At 35.1% G+C, this 19,162-nt stretch overlaps 1 protein-coding gene across 2 annotated transcripts in view; it reads right to left on the bottom strand.

Moving 5' to 3' along the window:
• LOC150104641 (two pore channel protein 2-like) overlaps positions 1 to 19,162 on the bottom strand; it is a 480,610-nt gene that overhangs the window by 15,219 nt on the left and 446,229 nt on the right. For both annotated transcript variants that reach the window (XM_090395240.1, XM_090395242.1), the window contains exon 17: positions 11,162 to 11,340. In XM_090395240.1, coding sequence (XP_090251366.1) covers positions 11,162 to 11,340 — 179 coding nt within the window. The remainder of the gene's footprint in view (positions 1 to 11,161; positions 11,341 to 19,162) is intronic.

The raw sequence follows: 19,162 nt of genomic DNA, 5'->3' as shown, positions 1-19,162 counted from the left end.
GGCCTGAGTCTTATATTCTTCATTCATCTGCTCTCCACCCCTCTCCTCATATCTCTTTTATAGCCTCTTTTTTTCTTGTGGTTCCTGTTTGATACAATATTTTAAACTATTTAAAAAAAACCTTACTTACTGGTGGTACAAATATATTATAAGGTTTATAACCTTTCATGGATGTGAGTCATAAAAAAAGCATTTTCATCTCTTAACATCCAATAAAAATCTGGGAGATCAAAGGCAATTCAATACTGGCCTGCAACTTATACAAGCATGAAGAAAAATTTTCTGTGGCAGCAGAAAAATTTTTGGTCAGGTAAATATTATATGAGTGAGATGCCAGTCCAAGTGGAATACTACAGATGCTTAATATCATTGCAAGTTCAGCCAATGATTTTGTCAATTTACAAGATTTTTTTTTAATTCTATGGTCAATTTTTACTTTATTTAATTACCAATGTTGAAACAAATACACTGCTTGGAAGGAAGTCAATGGACACACCTAAGGGCAAGGTGCATTGTGCCATGTGATGAGTCACATGTTTTGTAGTTGGTATAAATTGGAGGAATATGATACGAAGTCAGTGCAACTGTATCCAGGTGAAAAACTGCTGCAAGAAGGGAACTCATGAAGTTTGAAACAGGCATAGTGATAGGATGCCATGTTGACAAATTAGGTTATTCCAGGTCAGGGAGTCAATTGCATGTGCTATGAAGGATAATATATAAAATCTGCATTAGTCAGCTGACACACTGAATGTGTCAACTGAATCATGAATCTGCACAAAAACATTCAGAACTGAGGCTCACAACATGGGTTTCCATGGAGCAATGAATCATGCTACACCCTCTACCAAGCAGATGTGGATGCCCAGTGAACATTTCAGAAAATTTGAGGAAAAGGGAAAAGCTAATAATATTGGTAAGTACTTGCTGGGTTTCTGACATGTGTTCCAACATAATGGTGTGCAGAAGTCCAAGTGGAGAGAAGACACAAGAAATGAGAAAGCCTCATCAAGTATATTATTGTTGATAATGATATCTTCATATTGTTCAGGATACAAGAGTGTACAGAGGATTTGAAACTGGAAGTGATCTTCACTTTGCTTTAAGTAGGATAAAAATGAATATAACATTAAAAAGAACAGGTAAAAAAGTTTTAAAAGAATTAAAGTTTAATAGCTTTTACAAGTAAATTGAGATTCAACTATATCAAAAGAAAATAAAAAACTGAAAGTTTTTTCACATGATTGTAAATTAAATTAAAGATAGCAAGAAATTATATTCTTGCTTAATCCTTCATCAAAGTGTAAGCAAAGTTTGTGCATGAAGTAACTTTACTATTAGGTTACTTGTATATAGAGGCTAATGACCTCTCATTAATTGTCTCAGTATCTGATAATGCAAAGCACACATCCTTTCAGACTTGTATAATGCAAAGTGCCACCACCACCTAGGCTGGTTTCAACCTTTACTGAGGTAAGTGTGGGTGTATCTCTCCAAGAACTCTGAGTGATCCTAAAGGATCACTACTAAACTCATTACTCAGATAAGAATCCCTTCAGGACACAAAGCTCAACAGTGGCTCCACTCAGCTCCTCAGGAAGCAAGCCATCATCAATGGGAGATCCAGAAGAGGTGCTAAAGTTGAAGTAATGCAGAAGTCATATATTTCCCATATATGACTTCTGTGTGAAAAGCAGTGAAAAGATGTAACACCTTATTATTAAAATATTCTGGATTAGAGCAAGCTGTTCAAAGTTTTTTTCACTTGGTTATAAATTTAATCCAAAATACCAAGAAATTATATTCTTGTTTAATCGTTTATCCAAGTGTAGGCAAACAACATCATGACTTCTACATGACTTCCATTTTAGTATCAATTCTGGGTTTGGCTCCCACTGATGAGATCTCAACAAAGATCAAAACTGGTCTGGTTAGTGCCCTTCTCATAATGCATATACACATCTGAAAGGATGTGTGCTTTGCATTATGGGATACTACTAAGGCAATTAATGAGAAGTCATTAACCTATATATAAGCAGCCTAGTCATGAATTATTCTTAACTTGCAGCCTTTGTTTGCTTGCACCTGGATAAAGGATTAAACAAGAATATAATTTCTTGGCATCTTGAATTTAATTTATAACCAAGTGAAAAAACTTGGAACAACTTGCCCTAATCAAGAGTATTTTAAAAATAAGGTGTTATACCTTTTCATTATTTGTATATGGGAAATACATGATATCTGCATTACTTCAACCTTGGTATTCTCTTCTGAGACTGGCTCTCATTGATGACATTTTAATAACGTTTGTCTTTGGGCTTGATTCCAGGAGTAGAGTGGTTCTACTTGCTGGTAGTTTTTTGCCTTTCTGTGAGTATAATTTCATCAATGAGATTCTGATGAGTTTAGGAGTGATTCTTTTGGGTCATTCATTGATATTTAGACTGATCTTGTAGATCACTCAGAGTTTTTAGAGATACCAACCTCACCTTAACAGTAGCTCAATAATGGTCGAAACTGGCCTAGGTGGTAGCAGCATTCACATTATACATGTTCAAAAGGGTGTGTGCTTTGCCTTATGGGATAATAAGGCAATTAATAAGAAGTCATTAGCCTCCACATACAAGTAGTCTAGTCATGAAGATACTTAATGCACAAACTTTGTTTGCTCACACTTGGATAAAGGATTAAACAAGAATATAATTTCATTGCATCTTTAATTTAAAGAAAAAATCTCGGTGTCTTAGTGGCAAGGTCTAAAGCAAACATCGACTGAATCATCTATGGAAGCATGTAGGAAGTTTTCTACAAAGATAGAAAAAAAATAAGAATACTGTGGTGGACGAAAGAAGTTAAAGAAGCAGTCCTGGAAATTAAGAATGCATTCTGAAAGTTGTTAGTAAATAAGTTGGCTGATGCTCTAAAAGAATACAAAGAAAAATGTAGGAGAGCTAAGCTTATTAAAGTAGCTAAACTGAAATCATGGAAAGACTTCAAAAGAAAATGAAAAATAAATATCAAGAAGGTAGCAAAATGTTCTGGAGGCTATTGAAAGAGCTCAGAAATTAAGGAAAAGTACTATAAAAGGAATCAGAAATAATAAAGGTGACATGAAAATCAAAGATAAGGATGATCTAGATTTCTGATGATAGATATCTGATACTTATGGAAAGAGTATTAAACAAAACAAGTGGTGACAACAGTAATATAAAACTGTTCAATGTGAATCTAAACAGGAGTACATATCAAAACCTGAGGTAGAAACACTATCAAAGGCCAGAAATGTGGAAAGGCAGCTCAAGTAGATGTTATTCAACGAGAAATGCTTAAATACAGAGGTATGAAAGTTTTGCAGTGGCTATATTGTACAATTCATAGAGTGTGGTCAGAGGTCGAATTCCAAGTAATTCGAGCAAAACTGTCATAGTTCCTCATCTGTAAAAAAGGTACCCATGCATTAATAATAGAAACTTCTTTCCTCAGCTTAATGAACAATAAACAATGACCAATTTTTTTTATTTATTAGGAGAAAATAAAAAATTATAACTGAGTATTAGCATTAACTGTATTACAGGAAATAATGTATGTCATTATAAAAATAGAAATTATTTTAAATTACATATTCTGGAAAATATATTTAGAATAATCTGAATAAATATTTTCCAAAATTATGTAACTTAAATTATTTAATTTTTGAAAGTTAATTTATTAAAACAATATGTAGCATATATGAATGATATCATCAGATATCCCACACATGGAAAGGGTTACAAGAATATCATGTCATTACTCTTGATATTTCCAGGTCTGCCTTTTATTCTTTGCAACTGGATCTTGAGCTTCTTCTCTGGTCATTCACTATTTATCATGATAGATGACAACATTCCCCCCCCCTCAGATTTCTCTCAATGCTGGAGATGCAATACAAGGTCTCTTCTTCCTATATATGTGACTTTTCTAATTGACCACAAATTCTAGTTTTGCTGCTAAAGTATACTTTTTATTTTTAAAAGAGACCTTGTATTGTACTTTTATTCAAAGCTGCAAGGATCTTCCAAAACCACTATCTTAAAGCTCTTATCTCCTTACCATTTTTCACTAGGGCAAGGATAACTATGTGAATTTCAATGCTACCAAAATGCAGTTCGGTCTCTAAGATCTCACTTTACTTCTTACTTTTGATAATATTCAGGTCCTCATCTAAGACCAGATTTTTCATTCTTGGACTTACTTTCATGCTAGCAATGAAAACATCAAGAGAGTACCCAGAATACAGTGTTAGCAGTGGAACAGATGAGAAATAGTACCTCAAGTGAAAAAGGATATCTAGTTTTCTTGGAGGCTGGGGTTGAGATGTGTTTGAATCAGGAAAGGGTTTGAGTTTCACTGTAGCCTTTCAATAGCCCAGTGTAAGGCCAATCATCCTGAACATTGGAAACTTGAAATAGCTTGCAGTAGTTTTCTAAAGCAGGATTATTAAACCCTTAGTGCCACCTAATCTTTGATAATTTTTCATCCTTTCCTGGTTGAGACAGTGCATGCATGCATGAGTGCACATACACATATGTAAATAAAAATGAATTGCAAGTCTACCCAACTTTGGAATGCTTTTTTCACATTTGGGGAGATGCATCAGAAACCTCTCAAAAAAGTCTGGGCTATACAGATGGAAATCCAATCTTTAAAGGTACCTGTAGCATAACTATAAACAGCAAATTACATGATGATCACAGTAATTAACTTTCATGAAAGTGCAGATATTTCATACTGAAAATAACAATACATCAGTGTGTAGAAACAAGCAAATCAAAGAACAGGAATGTAAGATCCATACAACAATGGCTTAGCAATTAAAAATGGTTGCCACTAGCTAGAAATTAATATTAATAACTAACATTAAAACTATTTTTGATGTTCACATAAAATGAGAATCTCCCAAACTTTGGGGATAGAGAGTGAGACAATCATTCCGATTCAGGTTAGGCTGATGTAAAATGTCTTCACAACTTTCTTTCTTTGAAAAGACATTCATATTTAAAACTGCTTCTATGGAAAAGATGAGCTTCATCCCACTAGATACTGTGTTTAGTGTCAACACTATGCTGTGCCAGACCAGACTTTGTTTTTCCACGGAACAGCCTGTCTGCCCAAAGTATGTCAAATTATATTCACAAGGAATCTAGTAAACACCACCTAAAGATAGAGGTGACAGTTTGCCTTTTGTAGATGGTAACAGGTGAGAAATTTTGTAGATAGGAAAATGTGGAAATAAGGTGATACTTCTTCAAAATTCTACCAATAGGTTCAGAGGTACCAGAAATATAAAGGATTGGAATCCTGCGGTGTGTTGAAGAATCCTTGGATGTTGGAACATCAAAGTCAATTATTTGCTGGATTTGTTGAGGGTTGTAATCATTTAATTCCATTAAAGTTTTAAGAGTGAGAAGTTCTTGTTTTAAGTTTGAGAGAGAGAGAGAGAGAGGAGAATGCATTTTGTTCTATTAATTAAAGACTTGATAAAGACTTGATTTGGGAGATGTGATAAGCAGATTTTTTGATGAATATATCTACCAGTCAAGGTAAGTTTTCAATAAACACTGGCTGACAAAGTACCAGGCAGTGTGTGAGTAAGAAGGATGTCCAAGAATGGTAAACTACCAGCATTTTCTTTATCCATGGGGAAATGAATGTGTGGGTGATGGCTATTGATCCATTGTAGAGAAAATCATAAGTTCATTTTCAGAATGAGGCCAAGTAGCAAAAACATTATCGACATAACAAAAAGTAAAGAAACCAAAAAACAACTATTTTTTGAAACCATCTAGATGGTTCAAAAAAAAAAGTTTGTCAAAGGTGGATATAGAGGGCTACTGATAGCAGTGCTTTCACTGCCATGAGTAACTCTTTGCATAACAAATTCAGAAATCTTCACATCAGGAGGGAAATCATCATAATAGTAAACTAATAGTGTCGGATAATGGAATGTTTGGAAATAGAGAAACAGTGTCAACGCTTACGTGCACAATAATCCATATGAGGCCTGATCAAGACCTTATACAATGGCATCATAACCCTTTTATTTCTGCATAACAGGGCCCTCTGCATCATTGCCATTATCGGATGTGATGTCTTCACAACTTGTGCAATATGGCCTCTGAAATTCAGTTTTCAAATCTCCTGCACTTCCTTTAAAGTTTCCTTCCAAAGTGTATACTTTGCATCCCATATCTCAAAACCTTACACTTTGCAACACTGAACTGATAGTTCCATTTACTTGCCCTTTCATGCAATCTATTCAAGTCCACCTGTAACATCTGCTTGACCCTGCTGCTCTCCCCACATTTGCATCATCTGCAGGTCACTAGTTAAACCCATCTCAATATCATTAACATACAAACTGAACAAATAGTTGTTCAATTTGTCCAAAAATGACTCCTGCAGTGCACCACTAGTAACCTTCCTCTTTCGGAATACTGCACCCCTATATACAACTTTCTAATACATATCTGATATAATAGTTTAAGCCACTATTTCTCATTCAACTCAGAAGTCTGTTATCCAATCCCATGTGTTTCAATTCATTTAACAGCTTGTTGTGTGGCAGTCTATCAAAGCTTTTGCAAAATCCAAGTATGCCACTGTATATGGATCTCCTTTGTCCAAGACATTTATCACCTTGTTATAGTACATAAGTAACTTAAAAACACATGATCTCCCTTTAACAAATCCATGCTGATAACCACAGAGAATGCTGCTAACATCAACCCATTTCTGTATCTTATTTCTCACCAATCTCTCTAGTACCTTCACCATAACTCCAAATATACAGATTGGCCTATAATTTGAGGCCACAGTCTAAACACCACACCTTTATGCAGTGGAACAATTTTACCTTCTTTCCACCCTTGGAACCTGTGCTATTGTAAGATCCTTATTAAACAGACATGTCAGTTCCCTGGAACATTCCCTTAAGACATGTGATGATGTCATCAAATCCTATCACCTTATTGATATCAAGGTTATTTATTTTCTCAAATACCTCCTGCTCACTCAGAATTAAGCCATCCTCTCCTATATTCTCTATAGTTAAGTTTCTCATGACTCCACCCTGATCAGGATGAAACATTCTTACAAATTGATCCTCAACAATGTGTTCTTCAGTAATTACCATTCTACCATTTTTATCCATTATCATCATCTAACCATGATCATTCTTCTTTCTACTCATAACAAGAACTCTCTAAATTTTCTTCACCTGATTTGCCAATTTCTGCTCATACTGCACTTATGTTTTCCTTACTAATTGAGTCCCACTGACATGGCTTGTTCTTTATACTCTTCATTGTAACTAATTATTAACATTATTCATCCTGTACTGTCTCCAAAATACCTTCTTCCAGATTTCAAGTTTAAGTCCTCATTCATCCACATTACACCTACCTTATTCAGCCTTTTGACCTTCAGAATGCATTCACAAATTGATGCTGTTATGTATTTCTTTGTCAGTTCCCAAGCAGCATTTATTTCCTTACCACTGAACTCTCATTCCATGCTATAGCTCCAAGCTGTCTCCTAAGCTTGTCATAATCATCAGCTTATAATTCATTTTTCTTATTCCCAAATGCTATCTATTCATTCCACTCTATACCGCCATAATTAAAATCACCCACTCCTTTCCTTCACTCACTAATCCAAGTTATTTATACATTTCTTCATCACAACCCTCCACATTCCCTGGCCTATAGCAACATCCAACTAAATACATCTTCATGTCAATCTCCACATTACACCATACTGCCTCATAACTATTGCCACTATTTCTCTTTCATGTCTACCTTATGTGGACATAATTCCCCTGCTATCATCAGCAGCACTTTCCCCTCTCTTCTTGTCTTTTCTATCCTCATGAAAATACTGTATCCATTTATTTCTATTCCTGTTAGAATATCATTTTCATTCAACCATGTGTCACTTATTCCAATGATTTTGGGTCAAATAAACTCAATCAGTGAAACCATTTCATCCCCCTTATTTTTGATACTTCTGGCATTTGTAAAAAAAAGCACAGTAGTTCATTTTTAGGTCTATAACTAGTCCGATCCAAGCCACTTGTTGATGTGATTTCCCCACCACACACCTGCCCTTGCCCAATCACCTTTATCACCACATATATCTGCTCAGTCTCAACTTCCCCATCAATGCAATATACTATATCTTTATACACACATTCACTACTACTTCAACATCCACTCTCTCTCTGTCATGTCTCCCTGTCCACCTGGGCTCCACCCATTTCCCTGTTCCTCTTGCATTCCCATTCTCTTTCTTTCTCATGCTACTACTGTTTCCCCTGCCAAGCACCTCTGTCTCTTTAATACCACTCTCCTGATTTTTCACTTCATCTCTTACTTCTGATCTCTAGCATGCATCTTACACTGTACTTCGATCTAGCAACACTTTCTCCAGCGCACTCACTGCAAAACCATTCAGATGCAACCCATCATGCCTATATAATTCCATTCCTCCCTCAAACATATGCCATACATCCACAAACCTATGCCAGCATCCATTCATGATTTTGGCTTTGTCCAAACTCATCATTGTCATCCTTATATATATATATATATATAAAACAATGCATCCACCAGATGGAATAACTTTATGGAATTTACATGCAGTCCTTGATATATATAATCAGAAATGACAGGTGGTAGTATGAATGCCAGACCTTAAAAAATACTGTTTGCATGCACACACGCACACCCTCTATAGATCAAGGAATGTATAAAATTTTTAGCTACCCTGAACACAGTTCTATCCCTACAATAAATATTGAAGGTTTGTCTTTCTTTTCTTATGCTGTCAAGTTATTGCCATTCTGCTGCAATTATCACAGCTCTCAACTACAAAAAAACTTCTTATTAACTACTGACATTTATTAATATGCAAATTCAATTAGTTTGTATATAGCAGATTTCTCAAAAAGAAAAAAGTATAGCTATCATTAGTCAAACAGTTAAGATGATATAATGTTATATCTTGTTTGTTTATTTATTCTTATCTTATTAAGATATGTTATCAAATCTTCAAATATATCTTGTCTTCTACGCCTTTGTAAAAACTATAGTTATCTCGTTTAAACCTTGCTTCTTAACCTTTACTATACTTCTGACTTATGGCCACAAATAATATAAAGCTCACGTGTGCAAAACTTACAGAACAAAGAAATCGCCTCAGGCCAGAGCCAATCTCTTTGTCTGATCCACTGGTGTTTATTCTCAAATTGAATTTGGAAAACTTATTTAGTTTCTAGCTGCGCCACCAAATTCGTGGGTGGGAGTTGAATCTCCCTCCGAAAAATAACACACAGTAAACCACACGGAACTTTTCTCTCTTAATTCTAAGTAAATCTAGCAACTTAAATTTTCTGTTATGCAGTCATGACAATATCTACCTTAAGGCTCACAGATTCGAATTAATGAGTAGTGCATTGGAAATAGAAATCAGGCAAGTTATTTAATTAAACAATTTATTTAACATCAATGAAATGTACAATGGGTCAATTTTAAGTAATAAGTAATTAGCTTCTATGCTTCAAATCACAACTAATACATTTACAATTTATTTCCTCAATATAATTAATTCAAGTAAGACCACGTGTCTATAATTTTCTCTTGTTAAACTTGGTAATACTCAGATCAATTTTTACATAACATTCTGCAGGTTTAGGACAATAGCTATAACATTAAATACACTATGTTTCACCTTAAATTTTAGCCAGACCTTCTCTCACATATAACAAAATACTTCAAATATCAGCATAAGGCCTAAACTCCTCAAGTATCACTATAAAACAAGTCCCTTAATTAAATCTTCGTCACAATCTTTTTCTCTAGTTAAGCAATGGAAATATCTTACTTGAACAGAAGTCTGTACTTCTCTGAATGATCCATGAAATCATCTCCTTCTGTTATCATTCAACTTTAGCAATGAACTCGGTTAACTCTTCTGGGGCTTGTTAAATCCTTCTTTAATATCAGCGAACATCAGGAACATGCTGGCATGGAAAATCGGCTAAAACAGCTTATCTTAGTCGTGTCGGTCCCTCGGCAATTTTCTATCTGGAACGCAGGTCTCCGATGCCGATTACTAATCATTTCCCAAGATGTTATCAAAGCGCTGCTGCCATAACGTACGACGTATCATCATACCTCTCGACTCTGGGACCTCGTCAACTTCTGGAACCCGTAACTTCAGTCGGAACCCCACATGACCTCGAAACTTCTCGCTGATCTGGGAACGGGACCAGACGAACTCGAACTCCACGAACTACCCTGCCAGGAATCAAACTGAATCGCCGTACTGAACTTCCTTTCTCGCCATCAAAACCCGCTATTTATCTGGCTCCGATGACCTTGGGGTTCGTTTATGTCATTGTCCCCCTGGGTATTACGATGTTCTGCACCCGCCACCCTTCTCGGTCGTTGTCTTCAGGTGGGAAACCCCTGCGCACTGTTGATCTTTGAGGTTGCAGTTGCCCCAGGTCATTACTTAATACGATAATCCGTCTGGAATTACCAGTGATTAAGGGGTTTCTTTAGATCCAATTTATCTTATACTTATTTTCCTTTGTTCTTTTACAAAACCTTTTGAGGTGACAATATTCAGTAATATACAAAAAATATTATTTCTAAATAAAGAAATGAAAATTTCTATATTAACCCACAACTATTTTTAGTGAATTTTGATTACCATAAAATTGGTATACAAGAGGTTTTTGAATAAAGTTCCTTGAATGCATGATTTTACAATAAGAAATGGTTTGCTGATTTATGATATAAAACAGTTCCACAAATATTCCACAAGGAAATTACTCAACTTTTTATGCTATCACAGTTATTTTGTATCTATTTTTTCCTTTTTTTAAATTATTTTGCTATGACTTCTAAAATACTGTTTTAGAGTTAATAGCAAAATCAACCTCTTTATCTCTTAAAACATTTAAGCATTGTGTCATTGTGTCATTTAACATACATTTTGAGGAATAGATGTTCTTCAAAATGTGTATTAAATTTCATTAGTCAATTAAAATTATGCTGATGATACTAAATACAATAAAATTAAAAATAGAAAAAAACCTAACAAGCACCTTTTTACTCACTTTTGGAAAGATGAAAACGGATATCTGTTTCATGGGAGAGATCTGGAGTATTAGAATTTCTCCTTTCAGTTTCTTCTGAAGTATTACAATGATCATGGTCACTGTCCACTCGGAATTCATTGTCAGAGTCATCCACTAATCCTTCTTTGTCATTCTGCTTTACATCTGGTAAGCGACGCCTGGAAAAATTCATCTGATATGCTAAGGGTGTTTACATTGTCACATTATAATTACCTTGAATGTTCATGAAATAACAAATGCTTGTGTATTTATAATTAAGTGTATAATCATGCCTTTATTTATTAATATATTTTCTTATTTATATTTATAATAATCCATAAAATATAAACTGTTTCTTATTCTCACCAAGTAATTTTTCATAAACATTTACCATTTGGATAGTCTTTCTTTAATTCCTCCCCATGCTTCACTAAAATCAATATCTCATTATTCTTTTAAGTTTCGAAAACACAAGTTATTTAAAAGTTAACTGTACTGAATACAAGGAAACTTTCCAGATGACTTGAAAGCCTCAGATAGTTGAGTCTGTTAGCTGCTAAAATTCACAAAAAAAAGTACTACTAAGAAAATCAGCCATGCAATTAATGAAATTTTACACACAGAGCATTACCCTTTCAACTAACATCTTCTAACCATCTTGATGGAGCCTTGGACCTTGAACTGCATTATTAGTTCTGCATTTCATTTTTAAGCACAGTGCCATTACCATGACAAAGGTTTGATCTTTTTGTTTGCTTTTTTATGGCTGTTTAAAAACAAATATTGTTAAATGCATCCATTCACTTTTACATATTAGTTTTTTTTTTTTGAGAATTTTCTTTTAAATTTGCATTAAAAAAATTAACACACTCAAGCAGGTGAGATAACAACCAATACAAGCTTCACTTTCCATTAGCAAGGTAGAAATGAGTATACAATATGGCTTACCAGGAATAATTTATAGGGAACCGTTGATTGATATGCAGCTAGCACTATTAAATATATTCATATCATATCAGATATGATATAAAATTATTTATTTAATACAACAATAATAATTATTTTTTTCCCCCTTTACAGACTTGGGCTGTTGGTAATAGTAAAAATACTCACTGTTGATGTTTAGTGGTGAAAACACACATCCACAGATAATAATTAATAACTAAACTTATTTAGCTAATAAATTACTTAGCAAGTATATCTCCTTAGTCCATGGGCACCAAGAACTACAACTAAGCATGTACAAACATGCACACTAGCATGAAGGCAGACACAAGGTGGATATTATTATTACAGGCAACTCCAAGGAGTCCTTAGACTCATCGAGGGAGGCCCTAAACATCATGTCAAGAACTATCCAACATTTGTGCAGCATCTAATCATACTTAGCTTTCAACTCATACACAGTCATGGCACCCACAACAGACTCTGGCAACCTATTCCACTCATTCACTACTCTCCAAGCAAAAAAAACTAGTTCTAACACCCTTGCTAACTACACTCTTATTCAGTTTCCATGGATGGTTCTTAGTTCCCCTTAGAAAAATTTCCTCTCAATTAATGTTGTAAAAGCCCCTCAATAATTTTTATGTCTCAACCATATCACCCCTTTTGTCTGCGCGGTTAGCATAGTGGCTTTGCGCTTCGCAACCATATGTCTGGGGAAGGAGTGTCCTAGGTTCGATTCCCATCAACGACGTGAGGAGCTTAAGGCTCTTCCTCAGCTATAGCCAAGTTAGCCGGTCTTGGGTGTGGACAGCAGAGTTTTTTCTGCCAGTTTATCTGGCGTTTTTCATCCCGCAAGCAGGCAAAACAGTCTGAGGACAAACGGATTACAGTCAGGAATACTGACCCAGCCATAGGTCTGATTTGTCAGCTTATGCCGGTTCCGGAGCCCGGATAAAATTTGGGGGGGGGACTAGATGGTACTGTGAACTCCCGTAAAAAGGGGGAATGCAGTATCATCACATGAAATTTATTTATCACCCCCCTTTTCTGCCTATCAACCAGTTTCTGTAACCTGCAAATCTTCAACCTGTTCTCGTAAGGTTCATTCCATAGACCCGTTACCATCTTGGTCACTTGCCTCTGGATCCTCTCCACCTAGAAGAAACCCTAGTGCCCAGATCTGCACACAGTAGTCAAGATGAGGTCTTATCAAGGCTCGATAAAGAGGAACAATAAGCTGTTTGTCTCTGCTCGTCAAAGTATTCTTCAATAACCAAGTGATCTGATGAGCTGCTTTAGCCACTTTTGCTATGTGCCCCTAAATTTTAACTCCTCATCCACTAACACACCAACAGTATAAAAGGCAGGATAATGCTGCAAGTAAAAGAAAGAATGAATGTGAAAGAATAACTTTACTGAATGCAGATGTGATAATTCAAATAACGAGTGCTTACTTCGCTAAGATCTATCACCTGGTGTATATAACATAGTGCTACCACTATATTGGATGATGAGAGAGAAGTACATGAGGAGGTACTATAACTGTTACATAACACGCATAAGAATCTGGCAAAAGGAACAGAAGGGATATCATCATAGATACTAAAGGAATGTTCAGCCTAACTGGCTAGTCCCTTGACATGTTTGTATAGATGATCCAGGGTGGTCTAGGACTATAAGGTCTAAGTTTTTGGACAATTTTAGGAGGCCAAGATTTACTTTAATCCAATAATCTCTGGAGTACTGTGTGTGTGTGTGTGTGGGGGGGGTAGAATCAACATCAATTAAATGATAAGTAGATCAATCTGTGAATAAGATCACCATTTTTGATCATATTCAGAGCAAATCAAGTATTAGTGTAGCAATACTCTTACCTGCTTTAGTGATTATGATATTCTAGTTTTGGCATAACTTTATGTGTGATGAGTTGTGCATTGGACAGATTCCTTTTTGGAGAACTGAAATTTAGATTTCAAAATGCTGGCTGTATCTAGCAAGATATTACTGGCAGTATGGGAGGAGAGGCTGTAGATGCCACATTCTAATTTTTCCATGATTTGAAGACTGTTTTGGAGAGGATGTCATGGAGGAAGTATAAAGAACAGGATACTCATCAGAATGAGGAGTATAAGGCACAGAATAGAAAGGCAACTATGCATATCAGCCACTGAATTAGAAATCTTTATGCAGACATATGTAAACATCACTTATGCAGTTATATGCAAAACACTTGATCATGTGCATCGCTGTGTGTTTTAGGCAACTATTTAAGAATGCTGCTGTCAGTAATAGTTGTTCATGCATCATGGTGCATGACTTCCTCCTATCAGACTTTTCCATCGATGATGGACTATACCAGCTTTGTACTTTCTACCCCATACTCTTCCCCTATTCCAATGGCATTCCCTCACTAACTCCAAATCTTATTTGCATTTTGCTAATAACAGTACACTCTATTCATTTTCTTCATTCACAAAACCTTATAATGTTCAAATGATTCTCGCTTCAAGATGTTCTATAATTAATGCTTAAACCAGTGGTTCCCAAACTGTGCACTGTGGCACCAAAAATATTCCAATATTTTCACTGAAATCTTATCGAGCTGTCTTGTGACAATACACTGAAGACAGAATTTGGCAGCATGGAACTAACTGACTTTTGGATATCAGTAAAAGATAAATATTATTATTATTATTATTATATGACACCTCCAGGGAGTCCAAAGTCTCATCGAGGGAGGGCACTTACTCTACTCTACAATGCTATCTACTGCCCACCACTAGTATTTCTGCAGACAATCTCAAACATCCATGCCCACAGCGGGATTTGAACCCACAGCCTTTTGGCTGGAAAGCAGATATGCTAACCATTCAGCCAACAGACCGGCTGCTAAGTGGCAATGCCCAGTGCATATTAATTCCATTTGTGACATCATATTTGTGCGAAACTGTGTTTTCGATGGTCACTGTGATAAAAAGCAAGTATTGTGCGAAAATCAACATGGAACAGAAAATGAGGGTGGCTGTGTTCAGTTTTGAGAAGATGCACAGTGAATAACAGGCTCACACATTCCATTAATTACGCTTTATTTATTCAATTGATTGTTCAAAATATGTACTTATTTAATATTTTTTACAGTAATCGTTTGTGAATTTGAATACACGTTTCATTTATTTATTTTTTAACTTAACCAACCTAACTGCACACTGCAATTGTTAGGTAGGCCTATGTTCTGACTTTGGGCACCGTGGAAAAATCCTGATACACTATGGGTGCTGTGAACCAAAAAAGTTTGGGAACCATTGCCTTAAACACTGATCTCATCATTCTCAGGTGGGGCAAAGATAAACTAGTGAATTGCATTGCAACTGACTAGATTAACTTCACCCAAAAGTGAAACTACCTTTAACAATGATCAACCATCAGGGCAAGGAAACAGGAAATTCAAATAGAATAAAAGCAATATGGATTGAACACTACCAAGAAACCTTTAAGAATGAAAGCAATAACTACCTAATAACAAGGCTCCATGCTAACTCAAGACATGATTCCTTAATGATCCTTCTATTGGAAGTGGAAAATGGTCTAAAGCAAATGAAATCTGACAAAGCACCAGGGATAGACCAAATTCCATCAGAAATCTGGAAAGAAGGAGAGCAAACAACTTTAAAATTCCTTACCACACTTTTCAACACAATCATTAAATCAGGAGAAATACCAGAAGATTGGAGAACAGGAATTATCATACCAATTTACAAGAAAGGTGATAAGAAAATTGTAAAAATTACAGACCAATCACATTACTTAGCCATGCTTACAAAACATTTACAAGAGTATTACAGAACAGAATAAAGAGCACATATGAGATCATTCTTAGTGAAGAGCAGGCAGACTTCAGAAAGAATTGCTCCACATTGGATCAGATCTTCATAATGCAAAGACTAGCAGAATTATATACTGGGAACATAACAAAAATATCTATTACTGTTTTATAGATTTTAAACAGGCATTCAACTCAATAAATAGAGTAACTTTATTAGGAATATTAAAACAGAAACAAATCGATGAAGATACCCTAGACTTCTTAGAGTACGCTCCATTCCTTTTCTTCATTCATCACAAAACCTTATAATGTACAACTGATTCTCACTTCCAGATGTTCTATATTTAATGCCTTAAACCAGTGGTTCCCAAACTATTAGAAAAATATTATAGCCTCACAGAAACAATAATTAGTATGTTATACTATCAAATGTTAATAGTATAACAACAGATAAAATAAATGTAAAGGAGTAGCCCAAGGATGTTCCATCCTCCCATACCTTTTTAACATCAACCTAGAGGATATGGTTAACCAAGCTTTGGAAGGAGAAAAAGGGGTCAACCTAAATGGTTATAACCTTAATAATATAAAATATGCAGATGACATCGTAATGATAGCAGCCACAAAAGAAAAAATGGTGAACCTAATAACCAAATTAAACAATATGGCTAAAGAATACAGCATGACCATAAATACAGACAAAACAAAAATCTTGGTAATTGGAAAAAATGAAGAAAAAGTAAACTTCTCTTTGAATGGATCAACAATTGAACAGGTAAAACAATTCAATTATTTAGGAACAGTAATAACAGAACAATTAGATACCATAGCCACTATTAAACATTTGAATATCAAATGCATGGTCATCATTTAATAAGCTAGCTAAAATCTGGAAAAATAATAAAATTTCCAAACCTCTAAAAATAAAATTATAAGTTATAATGCAATTACAATACCCGCTGTGCTATGTGCTTCAGAAACTTGGATACTCAACAAGACAGAGATACGAAAACTGGAGGCTTTCAAGCTGAAATGTCTCAAAAAAATAAATAAAACAAGATAGACAGAAAAGATACAAATGGAAATGTAAGACAAGATCTAAACTATACAGACTCATTAATAGAAAAGATTAAAAGAAGACAACTTCAATGTCCAGAGAATGCCACCAAACAGGCTACCCAACCTTGCTCTGTATGCAAGATTAGAAGAAAAAAGAAAAAAAGGAAGACCAAGAACTAAATGGATAACATCAGTAAAGGTTAACTCCAGATTACAAACCTACAGACAGTTCACCAGCCATACAAGAAACTGAGACTCTTGGAGGTTGTTATGGAAACACAGAAGATCCGTCCCCAACGGAAGAGGACAGTAAGTAAGTAAAAGCGAAACAGCCTCTAAAAAATTGGTATTCTTTTTCATTCTAAACATTACCTCTCTTCTGTTCAACTCCTTCAAGCTTCTTTCTATCCACTGTCAGTGGATGGAAAAGAAGGAGTTTAACAGAAGGATACAGGCCTTCCCTTACAGAACAAAAGGATCCTCTTCTTTGGCAACCTTTCCCTCTGTCCTTTTGTATCTACTCAGTGCATTCATCTGTTAATATGCCAAGACCATCTCTATTTACATGATTTAAGACTTCACAATTCCCAACTCTTTGCAAATCTGAAATATTTACAATACTATTCTCACATCTGAGATGGTCCACTCAACCATTCTTCAGAATGCTTGATTCTATCAAGAATAGGGATACTGCTTAACAGATTGCTTCTCTCTCTCTCCACACTCAATATACACCATTTCTTCATTATGTCTCTTTTAAAGGTAGAGAAATAGAGGACTATATGTCCTCTATTTCTACACTGTCCTCAAATCATGTACAAGCAAGGCAGCCACTAGACAACGTCCATACACAGTTCAGCTCTAAACTTATCGAAGTAATTCATCTTCTTCCATTCCATTTAATATTGTTCTCAGGAACAGCTTTCCTCCATCCTGTTTTCTGCAATGAATATGCAACCCCCTGGCTTTTCAAGAAATACATTCCTCCTTCTAACCACTTGCCCACAGACAGCACTGTTGAGTTATAGGTCTTGTGACTTCTCATGTGCAGGTTGGATAGAAAAAACTCAACCTGAATGACAACTAGAAAAAAATGTTAGTGGTGAATTCAAACCCAAAAATTTTAGTAGCAGTTAAAAATGCGCCAACTAAAAATCTAGCAGTGATGATATTAACACATGCAGACATGTAAACTTCCCAGTAGTGGCTTTTGATCTTTGCAGGTGACTGGAGAGTATAAATTGATACAAGCTGATGAGAAAGAAGCCTTGAGTTATGGAATAAAGATGTTTGAAAAAAAGCAAACAGTATTTTAAAAATTTGATGGATAAAAGTTTAGGATATATAATAAAGAGATATTCCAAAAATAAAAATCTTCAAACATCATCAAGGCAGTAATCATTCTTAGAACTTCAGCTTTCATCCCTCTTTCTAAACTATTCCTTATTTTCTTATTCTCAAGAACATGCTGAAGCACCTTATCCATGAAATAGTTATAAAGATCCTGGTTCTTTTAATTATTAAAATTCTTCGATAGTCAAGTTGTTGATTTGATTAACTCTTAATTTTCTAAAGTAGCACTTAACTGCATCGATCCATTTGTATTCTGTATCTTTTCTCTGTCATTTTTGCTTCAAACGCTTGTTCAGCTAATTATTCATTTTCCAATCTGTTTAACTGATCAAACATCATAGATTAGCAACATGTACACATTCTTGAATATTAATAACATAGTTAATTTATGATATCTTCATTTGAACATAATTCTATCAGTAGTTGCACCTCTTCATTCCCTTATTCTGCAGAACTCTCAAACATGGAGGCTCCAGTTTTTGATTTTGTTTCTTTGAACTCATCTTTGCATATATATATATATAGCCAAAATGTTTTACCAGCCTGAAAGGTTCATTACTGAAAAATGCAGCTGATGCTCTATTTTCTTTAATATGTTCAGGGTTGTTTTTTATTTTGCTCATTTCAAACCGAATTAGCCAAAGCAATTACTCAATTCAGTTAAAGTTGTCTGAAGATGTTACAGATCTGTTTAATTTTGCATATAACACTTTCCTTAATTATGTGATTCATATACATAATATGTAACAGGGGAAATGATGTACACTGTCTTAAACCTGAGTTAATATCAAACCATCTTCCTACACACTTGTTAATTC

Source organism: Typopeltis vanoorti, chromosome 7 (assembly GCF_054136105.1).
Source record: "Typopeltis vanoorti isolate ZY-2024b chromosome 7, IOZ_Tvanoo_1.0, whole genome shotgun sequence".
Lineage (NCBI taxonomy): Eukaryota > Metazoa > Arthropoda > Arachnida > Uropygi > Thelyphonidae > Typopeltis > Typopeltis vanoorti.
The sequence above is the reverse complement of the archived record's forward strand: the minus strand, read 5'-3'. Positions and strand labels throughout refer to the sequence as shown.